The 20,635-nt window shown below is 44.5% G+C and overlaps 1 protein-coding gene across 1 annotated transcript; it reads right to left on the reverse strand.

The window, feature by feature from the left end:
* Window positions 1-363: 363 nt before the first annotated feature.
* Window positions 364-16,445, reverse strand: LOC119970348 (procathepsin L-like). Its single transcript, XM_038804811.1, has 8 exons — window positions 16,255-16,445; window positions 15,454-15,577; window positions 10,993-11,115; window positions 10,531-10,686; window positions 10,222-10,446; window positions 3,025-3,193; window positions 1,101-1,218; window positions 364-1,018 (listed from the first exon to the last, which is right to left on the reverse strand). Exons 2-8 carry the CDS (start codon window positions 15,574-15,576, stop codon window positions 919-921), a joined length of 1,014 nt encoding a protein of 337 aa, XP_038660739.1. The 5' UTR covers window position 15,577; window positions 16,255-16,445; the 3' UTR covers window positions 364-918.
* Window positions 16,446-20,635: the final 4,190 nt, after the last annotated feature.

Below are 20,635 nucleotides of genomic sequence, written 5' to 3' on the forward strand. Positions count from 1 at the left end.
GGGGTGAAACCCACGCAGACACGGAGAATGTGAAACTCCAGACAGACAGTGACCCAGGGCTGGGATCAAACCTGGGACCTCGGCGCTGTGAGACAGCAGTGCTAACCACTGTGGCACCATCCTGCCCTAGTGTAGGTTGCCCTTAATTGGAAAAAAAATGAATTGGGTACAATTTTTTTATTTTTTTTAAATATCAGAAAGCAAAAAGAGCCGTCATGGTGAACAGCAGCATACACCACAATAGCACACACCATGTAGACAGCATGCTGTGCGACAAATCAGCTGATCTGTACTGTTGTAACAAGACAAGATGTAAAAAAACAACAATGATGGAGAGCAAAGATTTACAAGGCAGTCATAATAGTATGGAATGTTTTTGTTAAGGATCAAAAATCCCACTGGTTATATTTATTACTCCTTAAGCATGAACAATACATACGAGTCATGACAGTTACTCAAGGTATAGATTTGGAAGTATATGATAACAAGAGTAAACATAAGTGACAGTGTATTGCACAGCAATTACACAGTTTAAAACCAGTAAAGCAAAATACTTGTTAAGTGGAACCATTTCTTTTACTGTAGAAGAAATCAATTTGGCATCAAGTACTTCATAAAACAGCTCATTTAAAAAAAGTATTATAACATTAAAATACTAGTTCACAGCTAACAATATTTAATGTTGTTGCTGAGAACAACATCTATGTAGTTACAACCACTAGGCCATTCAAACTAGGTTTTAGATCAATTGTGATTTTGCTAGTTTGACAACAGAACCCAAACAGCAATACCAGAACAGCTTCTGATAAAAGGAAAACTCGAAGTCCTGCAGGGAATGACAGAACACCTCCATGTCCAGAGGGACCATGCAGGTCAGAATACCATGGCACACTTGTTTTGAATCAGGCAATTTAACCGTTATACTAGAGGGTAACTAGATGCTGTGGCAATCCCACAATTGTTGTGTCGATCTCTGGCCATCATTACAAATCCTTGGTCACCCCACTGGTCACTCCAGCTAAGAAAAAAAAAAGAAAGTGCTGTAAAAAAATGTTCACACACAAGAGACGAGTTAAAATTGAAACTTATTGAATAAGTACCTGTTTTTAACAATCCAATATTTCTTTCCATCCACATCTTCCTTTTCAAAGCCATATCCTACTACTAGTACACCATGGTCCAGATCTGTGGAGCTACAGTCAGCTTCATAGTAGATACCTTTCGATAGAACAAAAATGGTTCAACATAATAGTTCACCATAAAACAAGCTATCACAATCATGGAAGACGATAGTTTTCTGTTCAGTATCAGTTTAATTTCCAGTGTCCATTTTGCCCAAAACCTGGTTTGTTTAAAAGCCAATTCAGCTGCCAAGGTACTGGTGAGACCACATCCGGAGTATTGTGTACAGTATTTGTCTCCTTATTAAAAAGACAAATTAGAAACAGTTCACAGGTTTACCAGAAAAATACCAGGAACGGGTGAGTCAGCTTATGAGGGAAGGTTACAGAGGTTCAGTTTGTTTCACTAGAGTTTAGAACAGCAAGAGGTGAAATGATTTGAAACATTTAAAATCCTGAGGAGTATTGACAGGGTGGTTAAACTCTTCCTCAAAAAGGAAGCAGAATCTTGCGTATTTTTAATATTAAGAGCAAATTAACAAGGAGTGAAATATTTTAAAAATCAGAGGTAGGCAGAAAAGTGGGGCTGAGATTACAATCAGGTCAGCTATAACCTTATTGTATGACAGAGAAGGCTCAAATGTCCCACACCTGCTCCTAGTTTGTATGTTGAATTCGAAAATGGTCAGTGCAGCACTTGGAACTGGTGTCAACACCTGGACCAAAAAGAAAGTTACTAGGCTTCCTCAGCAGCTACAATACACCTAACTACTCATCAGCCCCACAGAAAGGACAAGAGGAGAGGTGTGGGAATTACTTACCACTGCAGTTCTGGGTGTGTCTAAAACAAAATTCAAGCCATCCATATGGATGCGGCCAAGGCAAGTATTATTTCCACATAAAGGGAAACCCATTTCATTCCTGCCCATCAACTCGCATTGAATTCAAAAGCTAAAAAAAATGAGAAAAATCTACTTCCTTCTGAAAAACCTTCATTTCTGGGCATTCAAAAATTTAATCCAAGCATCAACCAACTAAGGTGGATGGCACGACAGCATAGTGATTTGCATTGCTGCTTCACAGCGCTAAAGATCCAGGTTTGATTCCGATCTCAGGTAACTGTGGAGTTTCCACATTCTCCTGTGTCTGCATGGGTATGCTCCAGCTTCCTCCCACAATCTAAAAGATTGCAGGTTCAGTGGACTGGCCGTGCTAATTTGCCCAGAGTGGGATTACGGGGATAGGGTGGGGGATTGGCCTAGGTAGGGGCCGAATGGCCTCTTACTGCACTATGATTCCATGAAAAACACCAGATTTTGTTGGAGTCCAAGTCAACCCAAGGGGAAAAAAAACCATGTATCTTCTGCTCGTGTACGCTTGCTCGCTCCCCACTGTAAGCTACTTACAAATTGTAGAATACCCAAAGGGTACAGATAGGCAGATACTGGTGAGAGAGTAGAGAGTGAGAGTCGCTCTCTCAGATGCTGCCAGACCTGCTGTGCATTTCCAGCATTGCTTTAATTTCAGATGGTTTTATTTTAAATTCTAGCATCTGTAGTATTGTTTTTTGTGGCAGATAAACCCTGATGCATATCATTTAGGTGATGTCTTTCAGCGGTCACAATCCAATTTTTTTTTTTTTTTAAATAAATTTAGAGTACCTAATTCATTTTTCCAATTAAGGGGCAATTTAGCATGGCCAATCCACCTCGCCTACACATCTTTGGGTTGTGGGGGCGAAACCCACGCAAACACAGGGAGAATGTGCAAACTCCACACGGACAGTGTCCCAGAGCTGGGATCGAACCTGGGACCTCAGCGTCGTGAGGCAGCAGGGCTAACCCACTGCGCCACCGTGCTGCCCTCACAATCCAAAAAGGACAAGTGCTCAATAGATCCTTACCAGATTCATAGAATTGGAATGTCTGGTGGCTCGCATCAATGGCTACAGAAACTGGTCCAACAGCAGCAACAGCTTTCATCATAGCTCTCTCTTTACCACTGGGAATATCTACAAACCCAGTATCATTAGCAGCATTGTACATGGGATCATAGTGACAAGGATGATCATCCTGGAATAGAAACAAAGTGGTATACAAATCAAATAAATTAAGTGATTCAAATGACAGTTGTTTACAATGAGAAAAACAACCTACAATAATAATGATACTCTTTATTAGTGTCACAAGTAGGCTTACATTAATACTGCAATGAAGTTACTGAAAATCCACTAGGCGCCTTACTCCGGCACCTGTTCGGGTACACAGAGGGCGAATGTCCAAATTACCCAACAGCTCATCTTTCAGGACTTGTGGGAGGAAACTGGAGCACCCGAAGAAACCTACGCAGATACAGGGAGAACTCCACACAGACAGTGCCCCTGGTGCTGTGAAGCAACAATACTAATCACTGCGCTATCGAGCTGCCCAACCCAGCAAGGCAAAACCCCTTGGGAAATATTCACCACCTCTTGTAAAAAGGGCTATTATTTCACCATCATGCTGTCACAAAGCTGGAGATAGGGCTAGTCCCAGCAGTAGTGCAATTGAACAATTTCAGTTATCAGAGATAGGAAGGGAAGAAGCCAGTCAAGCAAGCCTCCCAGTATTGCCTGGAAAAGCATGGATACAAATCAGTTCAATAGTAGAGTTGCTATCAGGGCAAGAAAGAGAAGATTTTAGAATCCACTTGTGATACCCAACTACAATAGGGAATTGTGCCAAGAAAGTTAATCTTTTTCAACCACACACCTTTTTATCTTGCATTCATTAGAATTGTAAGAATACCAACATCAGGGGGAAGTTTGTTTCCCCTGACATTGACAATGTTGTAATGTCCTAAGTGCAAGGCAAATAACTTTAGACAAAATGTATTTTTCAGCAATACAAGTTCTGTACTGCCAAACGACCAAGTTCACCTTGGCAGCCGCCACAACTGAACGAGAGCACAGTTCCTTTTTGCAGTTCATTTTTATAGGTTGGGAACGGTAATTCACAACAATGTTAGGTCAAGTTGTCAGTAAGCAGAGGTACGTGGTATTTTTAGGATAGGCTTGCAGATCATGAAGGTACAAGAACTACTGGAAAGGTGTTTACTCAACAGGCTGTAAAAATGGACTGACTGATAGCCTGCCAATGTCATCATCAGTATATCACCTGATCGAACTTAAAGTTACCTTTTTCCAACTAGGAACTAACCACTGTGCCACCATGCTGCCCTAGACTGTTACTCATTGCTAATATTCTGGAAAGCTACACAGGAATCCTGTTAAAAAGGTCACAACACAAAAACATCCATATTCATTTTAAAATGATGAGGCGCCAGCACTGGGAAACGAGGAAAAAAAGATTACATATATGGTAATTACTAGCAGAAGTCTCCTGCTAGTGAAAGCGATTAAAACAGGTATCCTTTGTCACATGTCGTGTTGAGGAATTTCAACAAGAGTTAACAGCAAACCTCTCCATCACTATAGGCATTAATAAATACCATTTTAAGTGGAAGTGTTTCCCGGCTTAGTGATCATTCCGATGTTCACCAAGACTTTACAGTCAAGCACACCATTATGAAGCCAGCTGAATGGTTACAGGACATACAGGACGCCCACACCATTTTCGGTTTATCCTCAAAATGAAAACAGAAAGAATTGTGGCAAGAGAATTTTTAAAAAATCAATCAACTTCCACAAATCACAGGCAGCACGATGGCCTAGTGGTTAGCAAAGCTGCCTCACGGCGCTGAGGTCCCAGGTTCGATCCCGGCTCTGGGTCACTGTCCATGTGGAGTTTGCACATTCTCCCCGTGTCTGCGGGGATTTCGCCCCCACAACCCAAAATGTGCAGATTAGGTGGATTGGCCATGCTAAATTGCCCCTTAATTGGAAAAAATAATTGGGTAATCTAAATTTTTTAAAAAAACTTTCACAAATCATTTTTTTTCCAAATGATAGATGGCTACAGATAAATGAATTGTGAATGTCTGCATTTATTCAATTATCTCGAGTCATTTCACCTCAGATGCAAGAAGCATTTTTGGGAATGAATGAATGAATGTTTTTGTTTAAATACTACCTCATTAGGTTCTGGTGCTTCCATTTGTTCGGCTAATCTGTTTAGATAACACCCCAAAATATTTTCTTTTAAAAAGATGTGCTGCAAAAGATGTGCTGCATTGCCATGAATATTGCAATGAAGAAATAAGATATTTGGCAAGAATCATTAATTTGTACGAAAGTGGAAAATTATTAAATGAGTGTCTCGATACTTCCCAAAACCATGCCCAACTTTCCCAACAATCCATGTTCAAAACCATCCAAAAATCAGGTTTCCAGCTCTGCCACAACTCAATGACATTTATAAAAAAATAAAAATAAACTTGCCCTTCATCTATGGTTTGGGTCAAGCAACATCTTAATTTCAGAATTCATGGGTCTCACTCCTCCCATCTAGAGTGCCCTCTAGCCTCAGAACCATCCGAAATATCATAATCATGGCCTCTTATTCCTTAATTTGCTGGGACCCAAGCTCTGGAATACATTCTCTGCCTCCCCATCATCTTTTAAAACAGTCCTTAAACACCTCTGTTTGACCAAGTTTCTGGTTATCTGACAATATCTGCCGATGCAGCTGGTTACCATACGTGGTTCTGCAGTGCTCCTTTGAAGCACCTTGGGATGTCTTAAATTAAATGAAGATAAGAACACACCAGGGGACCTGCGATGTCATGGAAAAGCAAGTTGCATGAAATCCCTTTTTTCCAGGGGTTGTGCATTTAAACCCAGCTGGTCAAACTGGGTAATTGTTAGTCGACAGAGCGATGTTGAAAGTCTCATCGAAAAAGTCCACAGGAAAGAAATCCCAGAATGGTAGTCCTGCGAGGGAATCTATGGGAGCGAAGATGGTGACGGTGACTGCGCCACTCAGTAGACACACTATGCCACAGGAGCTAGAGGTGTTCAGGAAGAAGATGGGCTGGACAGACAGTTAGATCAGCAAGGAAAAGTTGAAGGAGTCTTTCAAGGTCACCATTGGGCCCAATCCGAGAGCACTGGAAGCCATGGCCAAATGAGGGCAGTGATTATTGGCTTCCAGTTTTCAGGAGCAAGGAGCGGGTCCTGGAGAGGGCAAAGAACTGCAATATTAACTGGGAAGCACACAAACAGTACGGATTTACCAAGGTATAGGGACCGGGCAGGCAAAGAAGCAGCCTTCAACAAGGAGAACACCAAGGACCTGGGGAAACTGTACACAGTTATCAACAATTACAAAACCCGGAGGCCTTGTTCATTGTGGCTGGATACTCAACAAGGTCAACCTCAGAGTGCACTGCCAAAATTCCACCAGCACATCCACCAGGGGAGACAACACTCTTTGACCATTGTTACTCAAAAATCAAAGGGCGCCTACCATTTCCTCCTCCACCCCCACCCCCCGACTGCATTTGGAAAATCAGACCATAAGACGGTGCTTCTTCTCCCGGCATACAAGCAGAAACTCAGCTAAGGTGGTCATGAAGTGCTGGTCCGATGAAACAGAAGAGCTCCTGCGTGACTGCTTAGAGACAGTGGACTGGTCCATATTTAAGAACTCAGCGACCAACCTAAAATAGGTATGCCACCACCGTCACAGACTTCGTCAGCAAATGTGTGGTCGACTGTGTTGCAAAGAAAAGTAGTACTTACATTCCCCAACCGGAAACCATGGCTCAAATCGAGAGATTGACTCCCTACTGAAGGACAAGTCTGAGGCATTCAATTCAGCCGACAATAAATCCAGGTACAAACTCTGCAAAACCATCGGAGATGCCACGAGAATATCAGACCATGCCAGAGTCACAGACTAGTGTTACAGACTTTGGTACAGTAGTCCCCCGTTATACCGTGCTCCACAATACCGCGGTTCACGATATACCGCGGGGGGGCTTATGGACCCCAACTGTCAGTTGTGTCAATTTCAGCGGCCGGCTCACTTTGATCCGGAGAGGGAAGCTGCTCTCTCACTGAAACAATCAGCCGGCCGCTGAAATTGACACTGCCGGCTGCTCTCTCCCTCCAATCCAACTTTTAAGTTTTAATGTTTCTGATTGGAGGGAGAGAGCAGCCGGCAGTGTCAACTTCAGCAGCCGGCTGATTGTTTCAGTGAGAGCAGCTTCCCTCTCCGGATCAAAGTGAGCCGGCCGCTGAAATTGACACTGCCGGCTGATTGGAGGGAGAGAGCAGAGAACACAGGAGGGGGTCATACGGGCCTCTGCAAGACCAGCATGGTCTCACATCGCCCCTCCCCTCTGTAGCTGGGGTGCAGGCCGTGGCTGCTGGGGTGCTGATTGGAGGGAGAGAGCAGCCAGCAGTGTCAATTTCAGCGGCCGGCTGATTGTTTCAGTGAGAGAGCAGCTTCCCTCTCCGGATCAAAGTGAGCCGGCCGCTGAAATTGACACTGTTTTAATTAGATCCACGATGGGGGTTTTAAATTTATTTAAAAATCTATGCTAGCGCTTCCCATTGTGAGTCTACGAGGGTCTGACCTCTCCCCCCGCCCCCCGTAGACTCACAATGGGAAGCGCTAGCATAGATTTTAAAATAAATTTAAAACCCCCATCGTGGATATCCGCGGCTCGCGTTATAAAGGGGGACTACTGTAGTTATGGCAAGGCCGAAACATAATGGGCTACAAAGTGAAGCCTAGCAGTATCTCCGACAGCAGTGCACCCTGCCCCAATGAACTCGATGTATTCTATGCTCAGTTCGAGGAGGAAACCAACGATCCACTTTCGAGTGCCCCAGCAGCCCATAACACATCCACAGCTTCCAAAGTCAGATCGGCTTTCCTGAAAGTGAACCCTCGGAAGGAGACGGGTCCGGATGGTATTCCTGGTCGTGAACTCGGAGCTTGTGCGGACCAGATGGCAGCAGTGTTCACGGACATCTTTAATCTGTCCCTACTCCACTCTGTACCCACCTGCTTCAAAACCACGATCATACCGGTGCCAAAGAACCAGGCAACGTGCCTCAATGACTACTGTCCGGTGGCCCCGACTTCAGTCGTAATGAAGTGCTTCGAGAGGTTGGTCACGAAGCACCTCACCTTCCTCCCAGAATGTCTTGATCCATTGCAATTCGCATACCACCGCAACCAGTTCACAAGCAGACACCATCTCCCTGGCCCTACACATCCCGAGAGCATCTCGACAACAAGGACTCCTACATCAGACTCTCATTTATTGACTACATCTCTGCCCTAAACACCAGAATCCCAACCAAGCTCACATCAAAGCTCCAAAACCTAGGACTTGGAGCCTCAATCTGCAACTGGATCCTCTACTTTCTGACCCACAGACCACAATCAGTAAGAATAAACAACACCTCCTCCACAATAGTCCTCAATACCATGGCCCCACAAGGCTACGTACTTGGCCCCTGCAAGGCTGCATATTTAGCCCCCTACTATACTCCCTGCAAAATTTGGTACCAACTCCATCTACAAGTTTGCTGACGATACGACCAGTGGGCCAGATCTCAAACGAGTACATGAGGGAGTTTAAGAACCTAGGAGAGTAGTGCAGCAACAACAATCTCTCCCTCAATGTCAGCAAAACTAAAGAGCTGGTCATGGACTTCAGGAAGCAAAGTACTGTACACACCCTTGTCAGCATCAACTGGGCCGAGGTGGAGGCAGAGGCAAGATGGTTAGCAGCTTCAAAACATGTGAACACTGCCCAGTCCATTACACAAACCTGCCTCCCATCCATCGACTCCATCTACATCTCCTGCTGCCTGGGGAAAATTGGGCAGCATAATCAAAGACCCCTTCCACCCGGCTTACTCACTCTTCCATCGGGCAGGAGATACAGAAGTCTGAGAACACGCACAAACAGCTTCTTCTCCACTGTTACCAGACTCTTAAATGACCCTCTTATGGACTGACATCTAATGCTACACCCATGTATGCTTCACCCGATGCCAGTGTTTATGTAGTTACATTGTGTACCTTGCCCAATTATTTATTTTATTTTCATGTACTTAATGATCTGTTGAGCTGCTCGCAGAAAAAAATACTTGACACGGTAGCATGGTGGTTAGCACAAATGCTTCACAGCTCCAGGGTCCCAGGTTCGATTCCCGGCTGGGTCACTGTCTGTGCAGAGTCTGCACGTCCTCCCAGTGCGTGCGTGGGTTTCCTCCCACAGTCCAAAGATGTACGGGTTAGGTGGATTGGCCATGCTAAATTGCCCGTAGTGTCCTAAAAAGTAATGTTAAGGGGGGGGGGTTGTTGGGTTACGGGTACAGGGTGGATACATGGGTTTGAGTACGGTGATTATTGCTTGGCACAACATAGAGGGCCGAAGGGCCTGTTCTGTTCTATGTTCTAATTTTTTTTTTTTTTTTAAATTTAGAGTACCCAATTCATTTTTTCCAATTAAGGGGCAATTTAGCCTGGCCAATCCACCTACCCTGCACATCTTTGGGTTGTGGGGGTGAAACCCACGCAAACACGGGGAGAATGTGCAAACTCCACACGGACAGTGACCCAGAGCCGGGATCGAACCTGGGACCTCGGCGCCGTGAGGCCACAGCGCTAACCCACTGCGCCACAGTGCTGCCCCGTTCTATGTTCTAATAAACAAAAATCCAAGTCCAAACTGTCAGCGTGGAGTTTGCACATTCTCCGTGGCGGAGTGGGTTTCAGCCCCACAACACAAAAGGTGTGCCGGTTAGGTGGACTGGCCATGCCAAATTGTCCCTTAATTGGGTACTCCAAATTTAACAAAAAGGGAAAAAAAAAGGGTTGGGGGACTAGCTGTCTCTATCTGGGGGTTCTCGAAAAGGACAAGCACACTATGAGGGGGTCAATTGATGGTTGTACTGGAGTGGGTAACCGTTAATATTGTATTCCAAGGAATTGGTCAGTTAGCTGCGAGAGGGATAGTGCGTGCAAAGGTTTCTTTCAAAGGGGAGGGGCAGGGTTGCGTAGATTAGCAGTGTTTTCTTTAAGTTTACTGTTGTTAGTATTTTTGTATAAACAGACAAAATTTAAACTTTTTTTAAAAAGAAAAGAATACACCAGTCAAAAATCTGGAAGTTGGCAAATTGCAAGTTTCAAATTACCGTTCCAAGATAAGGATAGGATTCTTCAGAGTCAATTCCACCATTATCTCGCACGTACTGGAATGCCTGGTCCATCAGTCCACCATTACATCCTTCATTTCCCTCCGGTTTAGAACAATCTACAAGATTCTGCTCACTGAGTGAGACCAGCTTACCAGTCTTTCTAAAGTGTTGACCTTCAAGGGCTCCTGTGGTACTAAATGCCCAACATGAGCCACATTGCCCCTGTAAATAAAAATAAAATGTTTTATATTGCTTTTAGTTTGTAGGCATAATTGTATTTTGTGTGTATTGTTCATAATTATGTACCTGGTCTTTAACTGGAGTGACATATCCACGTTCACGCCAATCAACCTTCCTTGGCACCACTAGAAAGTTGGGCTCCAAAAATAAAGAGCCTTGAGCCTTCTTTACAGTTCGTTTCAACTTGTATCCATTCATAAGCTGTCTAAATTCTTCATTTGTCTACAAGTACAAAACGTGCTATTATCTCAAGAAATGTCAGGTTAACATGAGTCAGCAGTTATTGTTTGAGAAAGCACTGCATGCACTATTTGTTCTTAACTCTTACTTAATAGACTAAGAGCACATTTCACTCAAAAAAAAATGGATGCAAGTCGACAAATCACACCCGACATAGCTATGTTTCCAATTCAAAGTTTGTTACAGAATACTCTTAACAAATTTAAGATTAGCTTTATTTTACAGTAACTATCGGATTTATTTCCACATGCCTCCCGAACATGTCTAACAGAATGCTTAACCACCCACCTGGTCTCCAAAGTGGTTCATTCCCATTTTGAATGAATGTTTTCCAAGAGAGTGTTCCAAGTTGTGAAGTTCAATTTTTCGAAGGTTCTTTTCCCACACCATTCGCCTCCAACCTTCTTCTTTCTGAAAGACAGTATTACAAAAATCTCCACCACAACACCTTGTATTTATACAAGACAGTCATCAGAAACCAGCACATAGTGCTTCACAGGAATAAAGCAAAAGGCTCCCCACAAGCCACAGAGGAAGATATTAAGGCAGGTGGACACACATTTGGTCTAAGAACGAGGGTTAAGGAATACCTTAAAAAGGAGGAAAGCAAGGTAGAAGCAAGAAAGGCATGTCAGAGCTTTAGACATTGGTAGTTGAAGACACAGCCAGTGGTGGAGTTATTAAAATCAGGTTGCTCATGAGGTCAGAACAAGAGTGCGAATCAGAGTGCAAATACAAGGGTTGTGGATTTGGAAGATGGCAGAGGGAAAGAGGCACAACGTCTTGGAAAGATTTGAAAATAAGGATATAAGAATTAAAAGAATGCTTGATTGGGAGGCAACATAGGTCAGCAAACACTGGTATGGTGCACCAAAATTTGGGATGACCTCAAATTTATGGAGGGTAAAACATGAGACTGGTCAGCTGTAATTCAGATTTAGTGAGATAAAAAAAAGAAAAGAATTTTTTTTAAAGTGCGCCATACTAGTGTTGGGCAGAGGAATATGCTTTAGTGGTACTTAATATCTCCCCGATATTAATACTGGGCGGAGGTAATTATACAGACCTGAGGGAAGCCCAAGTAGACTGAGGAAAGATAATGGTAGGACAGTTGAGAAAAGCAGATGTTCAGGGAAGATATTAAATACCACTAAAGCATATTCCTGAGAGAAGCGGAATTGTAAAAAAAAAAGGGAGAAAAATGTTCCATGGCTAAACAAAGACGTCAAGGCACAGACAAAAACTAGGGCACACCATACTGCAAAAGCTAGTGGCAAGCTGGAGGGTTGGGAAGAACTATAAAGTTCAGCAACAGGCTAATAAAAGAAAAAGGCTGATTAAAAAAAAAAGAGTTCAGTTGCAATACAATAACAAGGAGTCACGATTTCAAGGTGAGGGGGGGGGGAGTTTAAGGGTGTTTTGTTTTTTTTTTATATACACAGAGGGTGGTGGGTGCCTGGAATACTTTGCCAGCAGAGGTGGTAGAGGTGGGCACGATAGCATCATTTAAGATGCATCTAGACAGATACATGAACGGGTGGGGAACAGAGAGAAGTAGACCTTGGAAAATAGGCAACAGGTTTAGATGAAGGATCTGGATTGGCGCAGGCTGGGAGGGCCGAAGGGCCTGTTCCTGTGCTGTAATTTTCTTTGTTCTACAAGAGGAAGCTAGCAGAAAACAACCACTGATACCAAAAGCTTCCATTACAAAGTAAATGTTCACCCTTTAGGAGGACGATACTGGTGGGAAGAGATGGCAGAAGCACTGAACCGGTATTTTGCCTGTCTTCCCAGTAGAATAAATTCCAAACAATACAGTTAAAGCAGAGGAATTAGATGCAATAACCATCACTAGAAGGTATTAGATGAACTGATGGGATTAAGGGCAGGTAAGTGTACGGGACCTGACTGGGTATTAAGGTGGTTGCATCGTTTGTGATGTTTCCAATCCAGGGAATTCTGAAATATGCTAATGTGATGCCCCTATTCTAAAAAAGGGAGACAGGCAAAAAGTAGCAAACTATAGACCAGTCAGCTTGACCTCAACTCATTAAAAAGAGATGACTGAACATTTGTAAAGACAAAACTCAATCCACCACAGTGAGATAGTTTTATGATGGGCAAGTAATGCTTGACAAACTTGCTGAGTTCTTTGGGGATGTAACCAGCATGGGGAACCGGTTGATGAAGGCATTTGATAAGGTGCCGCATAAAAGACTGATCCAGACTGATCCTAGGGGCAGCAGGGTAGCATGGTGGTTAGCATAAATGCTTCACAGCTCCAGGGTCCCAGGTTCGATTCCCGGCTGGGTCACTGTCTGTGTGGAGTCTGCACGTCCTCGCCCTGTGTGCGTGGGTTTCCTCCGGGTGCTCCGGTTTCCTCCCACAGTCCAAAGATGTGCGGGTTAGGTGGATTGGCCATGCTAAATTGCCCGTAGTGTCCTAATAAAAAGTAAGGTTAAGGGGGGGGTTGTTGGGTTACAGGTATAGGGTGGATACGTGGGTTTGAGTAGGGTGATCATGGCTCGGCACAACATTGAGGGCCGAAGGGCCTGTTCTGTGCTGTTCTATGTTCTAGAAGGTGAGATCAAAGGGGATTTGGGGGTAGAGTACTAGATTGAATAGAGGATTGGCTGACTGACAGAAAGCAGAGGGTCGGGATAAATGGGTCCTTATGGCAGGCGAACGGCAACTAGCGGGGTGCCGCAGGGGTCAGTCCTCAGAACTCAACTATTCACAATTTATACAAATGATCTGCATGTAGGGACAAACAGGGCCAGAGTGTAATACAACAAAATTTGCAGATGATACTAAAATAGGTGGGAAAGCAGGCAGTAAAGAGGAGTTAAGATTTGGCTAGGATACTGGACCAAAACTTAACGTAGATAATTGTGAGGTTATCCATTTTGGCCCAAAAAAAAAAAAGCAAGGTAAAATGACACAGATTGGATTAAAGATCTGGGCGTCTTCACGAATCGCAGAAAGTCGGTACGCAGATACAACATGGAATTAAATAGGCAAATGGAATATTAGCATTTTTGTAAGTATAAAAGTAGAGAAGTATTGCTGCAATTGTACAGGGTGTTGGTGAGACCACATCTGGAGTATTCTGTCCAGTTTTGGTCTCCTTATTCGAGGAAGGATGTGGTAACATTGGAGGCAGTTCACCAGATCCAGGGATGAAAGGGTGAACGTAGAGGGAGATTAAACAGTTTGGGCTTTTCTCACTGGAGTAGAAGGATGAGATGGTATCTGATCGAGGTGTATAAAATACTAAATGGGATTGATAAAGTAAACATAGATCAAATGTTCCCCTTGTGGAGAAATCTAAAAACAGGAGGTCACAGATATAGATTGAGATGTAGTAAATTTAGAACGGAGATGAGGAACTACTTCTCGCAGAGGGTGGTGCATTTGCGGAACTTGCTGTCCCATTGTGTGGTGAAATCAGAGTCATTAAAGTTTTCAAGAACGAGATAGATATATTTTTGATTTTAAAAAAGGTTAACAGGATATGGGCAATAGGTGGGGAGGTGGATTTGAGACCAGGAAGAGATCAGCCATGATCTGATGGAATGGCAGAGCAAGCTCGAAGGGCTGAATTGCCTACATCCACTCCTAATTTCTATGTTCCTATGAATGAAAAGCCTAGAATAACAAAAGCACAGATATGGATAAGGTTGTAGATTAGCTGAAGCAGAGGTGGAGTTGTGGGATGATCGAGGTGGAAGCGAGATTGTAGGTGTGGTCACAAACTCATCTCAGGGTCACAGATGGTTCTGCCTTAGATAGTTGCCAGGCAGAAGGATGAGAGTCAGCAGCTAGGGAACAGAGCTGGTGACAGGAGCCCAAGACAATGGCTTTGGTTTTCCCAATGCGTTATTTAAATGGATGATCACTGTTTACCCTACCCATGATTGGAGAAAGTCAGTACTTTTTTAAAAAAAAAAAACACATTTAGAGTACCCAATTCATTTTTCCAATTAAGGGTCAATTTTAGCAGTTTAAGAGTCAATCCACCTAGCTTGCACATCTTTGGGTTGTGGGGACAAAACCCACGCAAACAGAAAGAACGTACAAATTCCATACGGTCAGTGACCCAGAGCCGGGATTGAATCTGGAACCTCGGTGCTGTGAGGCAGCAGTGCTAACCGCTTCACCACTGTACTGCCTGAAAAAGTGTCAGTATTAACACAAGAAGCTGAGACAGCTGGTGGCGACATGGACTTGGGTGTCCTTAGCATAAATGTGGAAACTAAGGTGTGTTGTTTTGAGATCTCACCTTGGGGAACCAACAGAACTATCTTGTTACAATTAGATAGCCAAGAACAGGGCAGCATGTGGCACAGTGGTTAGCACTGAGACTGCAGCACTGAGGACCCAGTTCAAATCTCAGCCCTGGGTCACTGTCAGTGTGGAGTTTGCACATTTTCCCCATATCGGTGTGGGTTTCACCCCCACAACCCAAAAGATGTGCAGGTTAGGTAGAGTGGCCACACTAAATTGGAGGGGAAAAAATTGGGTACTCTAAATTTAAAGATAGCCAGGAACAGTGGAAAGCAGTCTCACCCAGCTGGACAATTATGGTTAGTCACTGCTAGGAGGGTGCGGTCCATAATGCAAAGGCTGCAGACTTGAGAAAAACAAGGAGAAATAGTTTTACCGTTGGCACAATCACATTTGTGACTGACATGGATGGAAATTCACCAAAGTATAAAATGAGACAACAATTTATCATAAGCACATTACCTGCACATAACTTTTGTGATGCCAGCTCTTCCACTGCTTCCAGGGCTCATCCAATTCTGGATCTAATCCTGGGGCCGCAAAGACTCCGACCAGGCAGAAAGAAATTACACACAAAGTCTTCATCCTGGGCAACGAAGAACAAAGTTCAATCGACTGCAATCGGTGCAGATTTACATGTTTCTCTCCCTCACCCCGATAAAAAACACAACACGTTATATTCGGAGTATACAAACATACACTGCTGAAAAAGAAAAACACGCATTTAAGATTGGTTAATTGCTCGATAACAATCCGGGAATGTTTGTTCAACAGGGGATTAAGTAGTTTGCCACGTCTGTCAGGGAATTCAATCTATTAACCGTTTCACTATAACCAAGATAAAACTAGTTAATTGCAGGTCAGGGTTTCTCAGCCCCGGATTATACGAATGAACAATTCCATGAGTCACATGGAAGCTGTGCCTGGAAACCGACTGCAGCGTTTCATCAGGATTGCTGGAAATCTGCCCGGAACCCCCTCAATCAGTCTGTTATTCAGAGCATTACCAAACCAAGACGTGCTTTCACAGCCAAATGAACTGGCGTTTCGGGGGAGGAGGCTGGTAGACATTCGATTAAATCCGTTTAGGTCACAGCGCGGCCGAAGAATTTCCAGCAAAAATGTTTTATTTAGCAGCAGATTTATCACAACAACCCTCGCCATCCCCATCTTCAGCTGTTCCAAAACCAACGGATTTTCAAACATCCGAGCAAACAGCTAACTGAGATCAATTCAATCAAAATGCAAGAAGGATTTTCTCACCTTTCTCAGTAAAAGGGTTTGAGGAGAGTTAATGTGGAGCAGCAGTTTAAGGCTGGTGCGCTCCTCTCTGTTACAGTCTACCCTCCCACAGCTCCAGGCCACCTTCCAAATTACTCGCGAGCGCCTCCTCCTTTTATAGAGGGCGTCATGGCCGCACCGTCCATCCCGACGCCGATTGGCTGGGACGTGCGAACACGTCAAGCATATTCCAGTCACGAGCTGCAGAGTTCACATGACAATGCTGAGTGAGCTTGAGCTGAGCCTGGCGTTGTCGGCATGTGATCAGCAGTATTCCCAGGGCTGGAGGAGTGAGTCTGCACGCTGATCAAGCATAAAATGCAGATTGGATTAAGGAATAACTACTTGATTACTTCTTACTATACTTGATTAAGAAGTAACAAATAGTTCTTAAGTTATGCTCTCTTGTTTCTCCCCCCCCCCCCCAGCTTGCTACCTATCAAGAGGCAGGGTTTTGAGCATACATACAAACCTGAGCTGGGCTGTAAATATTGACGAGGAATTTAAAAGCAGGGGAAACACAGCCACTTTATCCTGTCATTGCATTACCACGTATAATAATTAATCTTTATTGTCACAAGTAGGCTTATGTTAACACTGCAATGAAGTTACTGTGAAAAGCCCCTAGTCGCCACATTCCGGCGCCTGTTCGGGTACACTGAGGGAGAATTCAGAACGTCCAATTTACCTAACAGCACGTCTTTCAGGAGGAAACCGGAGGAAACAGACACAGGGAGAACGTGCAGACTCCACACAGACAGTGACCCAAGCCAGGAATTGAACCTGGGACCCTGGAGCGGTGAAGCAACAGTTCTACGCACTGTGCTACCGTGCTGCCCAATATAACCTTCAACAGTTTACTGGAAGGCAATCTGATGCAAAAAGCCTCTTTTTTTTTCCTCCTCTGCCCCTGAGTAGAGCCAAAAGGGACAATAGACGTCTCATTAACTTAGCTCAGCACATTCAGAGGAAAGGGCAGGATGAGACTTGTTGGACTCTAGCTCAGTATCACACTAAATATCTTATACATTAGCAGTATTTTGAATATTAAATTATTGGATATTAATACATTACATATTAAATTTGATTACTGATTATTTTGTAATACAAAACAAGATTATAGAAAATGGCTCCTTTCTAAGTAATAGAATTCTGGTGGGTTCACTGGAATAACTCATAACTACAGTACAGATGTGCTTTTACATGTAATATTCTACCATTTAGTTTTTGATGTTTAAAGATACACTAGTTATTACATGATAGTAAAAGTTTAGTTATTCACCAGGATATTTAGAATCAATCAAAATGTACGTATTTTTAAATTACAAAGCGCGTTCAAAGCACAGGGAATGGGTAAAATCTAGTAAAATGGTTTGTACTTTGTAGGATTTTAGAGTTTTGGGTTTTGGAGACAGCTGTGACAGGAGGTTGGTGTCGTTCCTGAACTGGTGCCTCGGGTTGTCGTGGGCTTCCATTTGGGGGTTTGCATCGCTGTCCGTTGCTGCCTCCTCGCTGGACGTGTCCTGTAGTTGTGGCTGGGGACGAGGGACACCGCCTCATTGCCAGGTGATCCTGCAAGACACAAGACATGACGTATGATAAAAGCAAATTACTGCAGATGCTGTAGTGGTGGGGGTGGAAACAGAAAATGCACAATGTTAGTCCATCGGACGCAGGAAGCACAGGGGTGGGCAGTTGGTGATCTTTGTGAACAGAGCACCCAGCCATGGTGAGTGGTATGGGTGCTGGGATGTGGGGCAGGGTGAGTGTGAGCCGTCTGCCGGCGGGCAGTGTTCAGCCGCCCTCCGGCGGAGGGGGGTTACGGGTGTATGGGGCAGGGGTTGGTGCCAGGGGGACGGTGCTGGTTACTCACCCTGGCTGCCCTGAGGAGGTCGTGCAGCTTCGCCCAGACCCGGTGTAGGTGTATGGCAGTGCGTGGCAGTGTGTCCCACCCAGAGAACAGGGTGCCCTGCCTCTCCCCGCGACATCCATCAGGGTCTCGAGTTTCACGTCTGTGAACCAGGGTGCCGCTCTTTAGGCTGCTATCTTGTTGGCTGAGATGAGTGTGTGTGGGGAGTGGAGTGCTTTATCTGCGGGTGCACCTTGTCAGCCTCTCGAGTGCCAAAATAGACCCTGGCAAATCAGACACCGTTTTTCATTGGAATTGCGCTAATTCCATGTGACACCAGTGCTAGCCCATTAACGGATTGCTAAGGACTGGCGCCGATTCAGTGGTCATAGAACACCACCGATTCAGTCCTGGCATCGGCATTTAGTCTCTGAAACAGAGAATCCAGCCTGACTGTGGTCTTGTGAAGTGGTGACATGAAATGATCCAAGGTTCTTTGGTGACATCAATTTGGCTTATAGCCTAGATGGAATAACTAACATAACTTAACAATGTTTACCAATTAATAACATAAAAGGGAATCCCAAGGTCTTCTGTGAGCATATGAATAATAAATGTGTGATAAAAGAAAGAGCAGGGTCAATTAGGGATAATGGGGGGACTTAGTTAAACTAGGATTTTGCGTTTGTCATTGCAGAGTGAGAAGATGCTACCCAGGTCGAGGTGAGAGAGGAGGTACATTCAGGCAATTTACAATTGAAAAAGGGAAGTATTGGATACGCTATCTTTACTTAAAATTAATAAGATACCAGTACTGGGTGTGATGCATTCAAGGGTATGGAGGGAAGCAAGAGTGGAAATTGCAGAGGCATGGGCAGCATGGCGGTACAGTGATTAGCACAGCTGCCTCACGGCGTCGAGGTCCCAGGTTCGATTCCGGCTCTGGGTCACTGTCCGTGAGGAGTTTGCACATTCTCCCCGTGTTTGCTTGGGTTTCATCCCCATAACTCAAAAGATGTTCAGGGTAGGTGGATTGGCCACGCTAAATTGCCCCTAATTGGAAAATATGAATTGAGTACTCTAAATTTATTTTTAAACATTAAGGGAAAATTAACTTGCTCGAGAGTTTTGAGGAGGTAACAGAGAAAGTTGATACGAGCAATGTTGTTGATTCGGTATATATACATTTTCAAAAGGCATTTGATACAATGCCACATATCAGACCTATGAGCAAAATTATAGCCTTCAAACAAAAGGTAAAGTAGGCACTTGGCTAAGAAATTGTTTGAGTGAGCGGAAAGAGAGAATAGTGATAAATGCTAGTTTTTCAAATTGGAGGAAAGCTTGTAGTGGAGATCTCCAGGTTGAGTGTTGGGACCCTTCCTCTTCCTGATATATATTAATGACATAGACTATGGTGTTCTGGGCATGGTTTCAAGATTTGAAGATGATACCAAGGTTGGAAACATTTTGGGCGCAGTCTGGGGGAATCAGAGTGGGACGCAGCTAGTAGATCCCAGGAGAGGCCACCCCCAGGATTCCCAATGGCGCAATGGGCAGGACACAGTCTAGCATGCCTAAGTGAGTTTGGAAACACACTTCAGGGCGCTGACACCAGATCAAACGGCCACCTGGCATCTATGGGCCTCGCCAAGGAGACCCCAGCTGGGTGCCATTCAGCACAAACGGGGACCAGGCAGCATGGTATTTGGGGGGTGGGGTGGGTGGGAGGGGATTTCCCAGACGATCGGAGACCTCCGGTCAGGGTGGCACTCTCGCACTACTGGTGCTATCCAGACACCTTGGCACTGCCAGCCTGCACCCTGCAGTGGCAGCCTGGGATCCCAGGTTCGATTCCTGGTGGGTCACTGTCTGTGCGGCGTCTGCACATTCTCCCCGGGTCTGCGTGGGTTTCCTCCGGATGCTCCGGTATCCTCTCACTGGTCCCGACAGACATGCTTATTAGGTAATTTGGACATTCTAAATTCTCCCTCTGTGTACCTGAACAGGCGCCGAAATGTGGCAACGAGGGGCTTTTCACAGTAACTTCATTGTAATGTAAGCCTACTTGTGACAATAAAGATTATTTAATTATTATTATACTGCCAGGGAGCTAAGGTTTGATTGGCATTTTGCCCAAGTCGTGGTGCCCTGTCCATGTGAGGTGGGGACCCCTCGGACCATTAGGGGGTCCTGGGGTCATGTCGTGTGTCGGGAGATTGGGGTGCCATTTAAAAGTGACATTCCGATTGCTTCCTGCACTCAGGAGCTCCGCTCAACGGAGCTTCTCAGTGTAGGGAATGATGCTGAAATGCGGCCTTGGGGGCGTTCCCCGTTGGGTCCCAAAATAACAACAGAGTGCCATTAGAAAGTTTCGGGAACAACCCTGCTAATCCTGCCCAGAACGGACTCTGATTTTGTTTGGTTAGACTGCGCCCATTGTCAACTGTAATGAGGATAGTCTTGAATTCAAAAGGACATAGACATGTTGGTGGATTGGTAGACAGCTGGCAG

Source organism: Scyliorhinus canicula, chromosome 8 (assembly GCF_902713615.1).
Source record: "Scyliorhinus canicula chromosome 8, sScyCan1.1, whole genome shotgun sequence".
Classification (NCBI taxonomy): Eukaryota; Metazoa; Chordata; class Chondrichthyes; order Carcharhiniformes; family Scyliorhinidae; genus Scyliorhinus; species Scyliorhinus canicula.

Coding starts and splice junctions, on each gene's coding strand:
- LOC119970348 (XM_038804811.1), bottom strand. CDS start 15,576: ATGAAGACTTTGTGTGTAATTTCTTTCTGCCTGGTCGGAGTCTTTGCG. Junction 3,194..10,221: donor CCTATCCTTATCTTGGAACG/GTAATTTGAAAC, acceptor TTTCTATTCCAG/GATGATCATCCTTGTCACTA. Junction 1,219..3,024: donor ATTCCAATTCTATGAATCTG/GTAAGGATCTAT, acceptor TTCTATCGAAAG/GTATCTACTATGAAGCTGAC.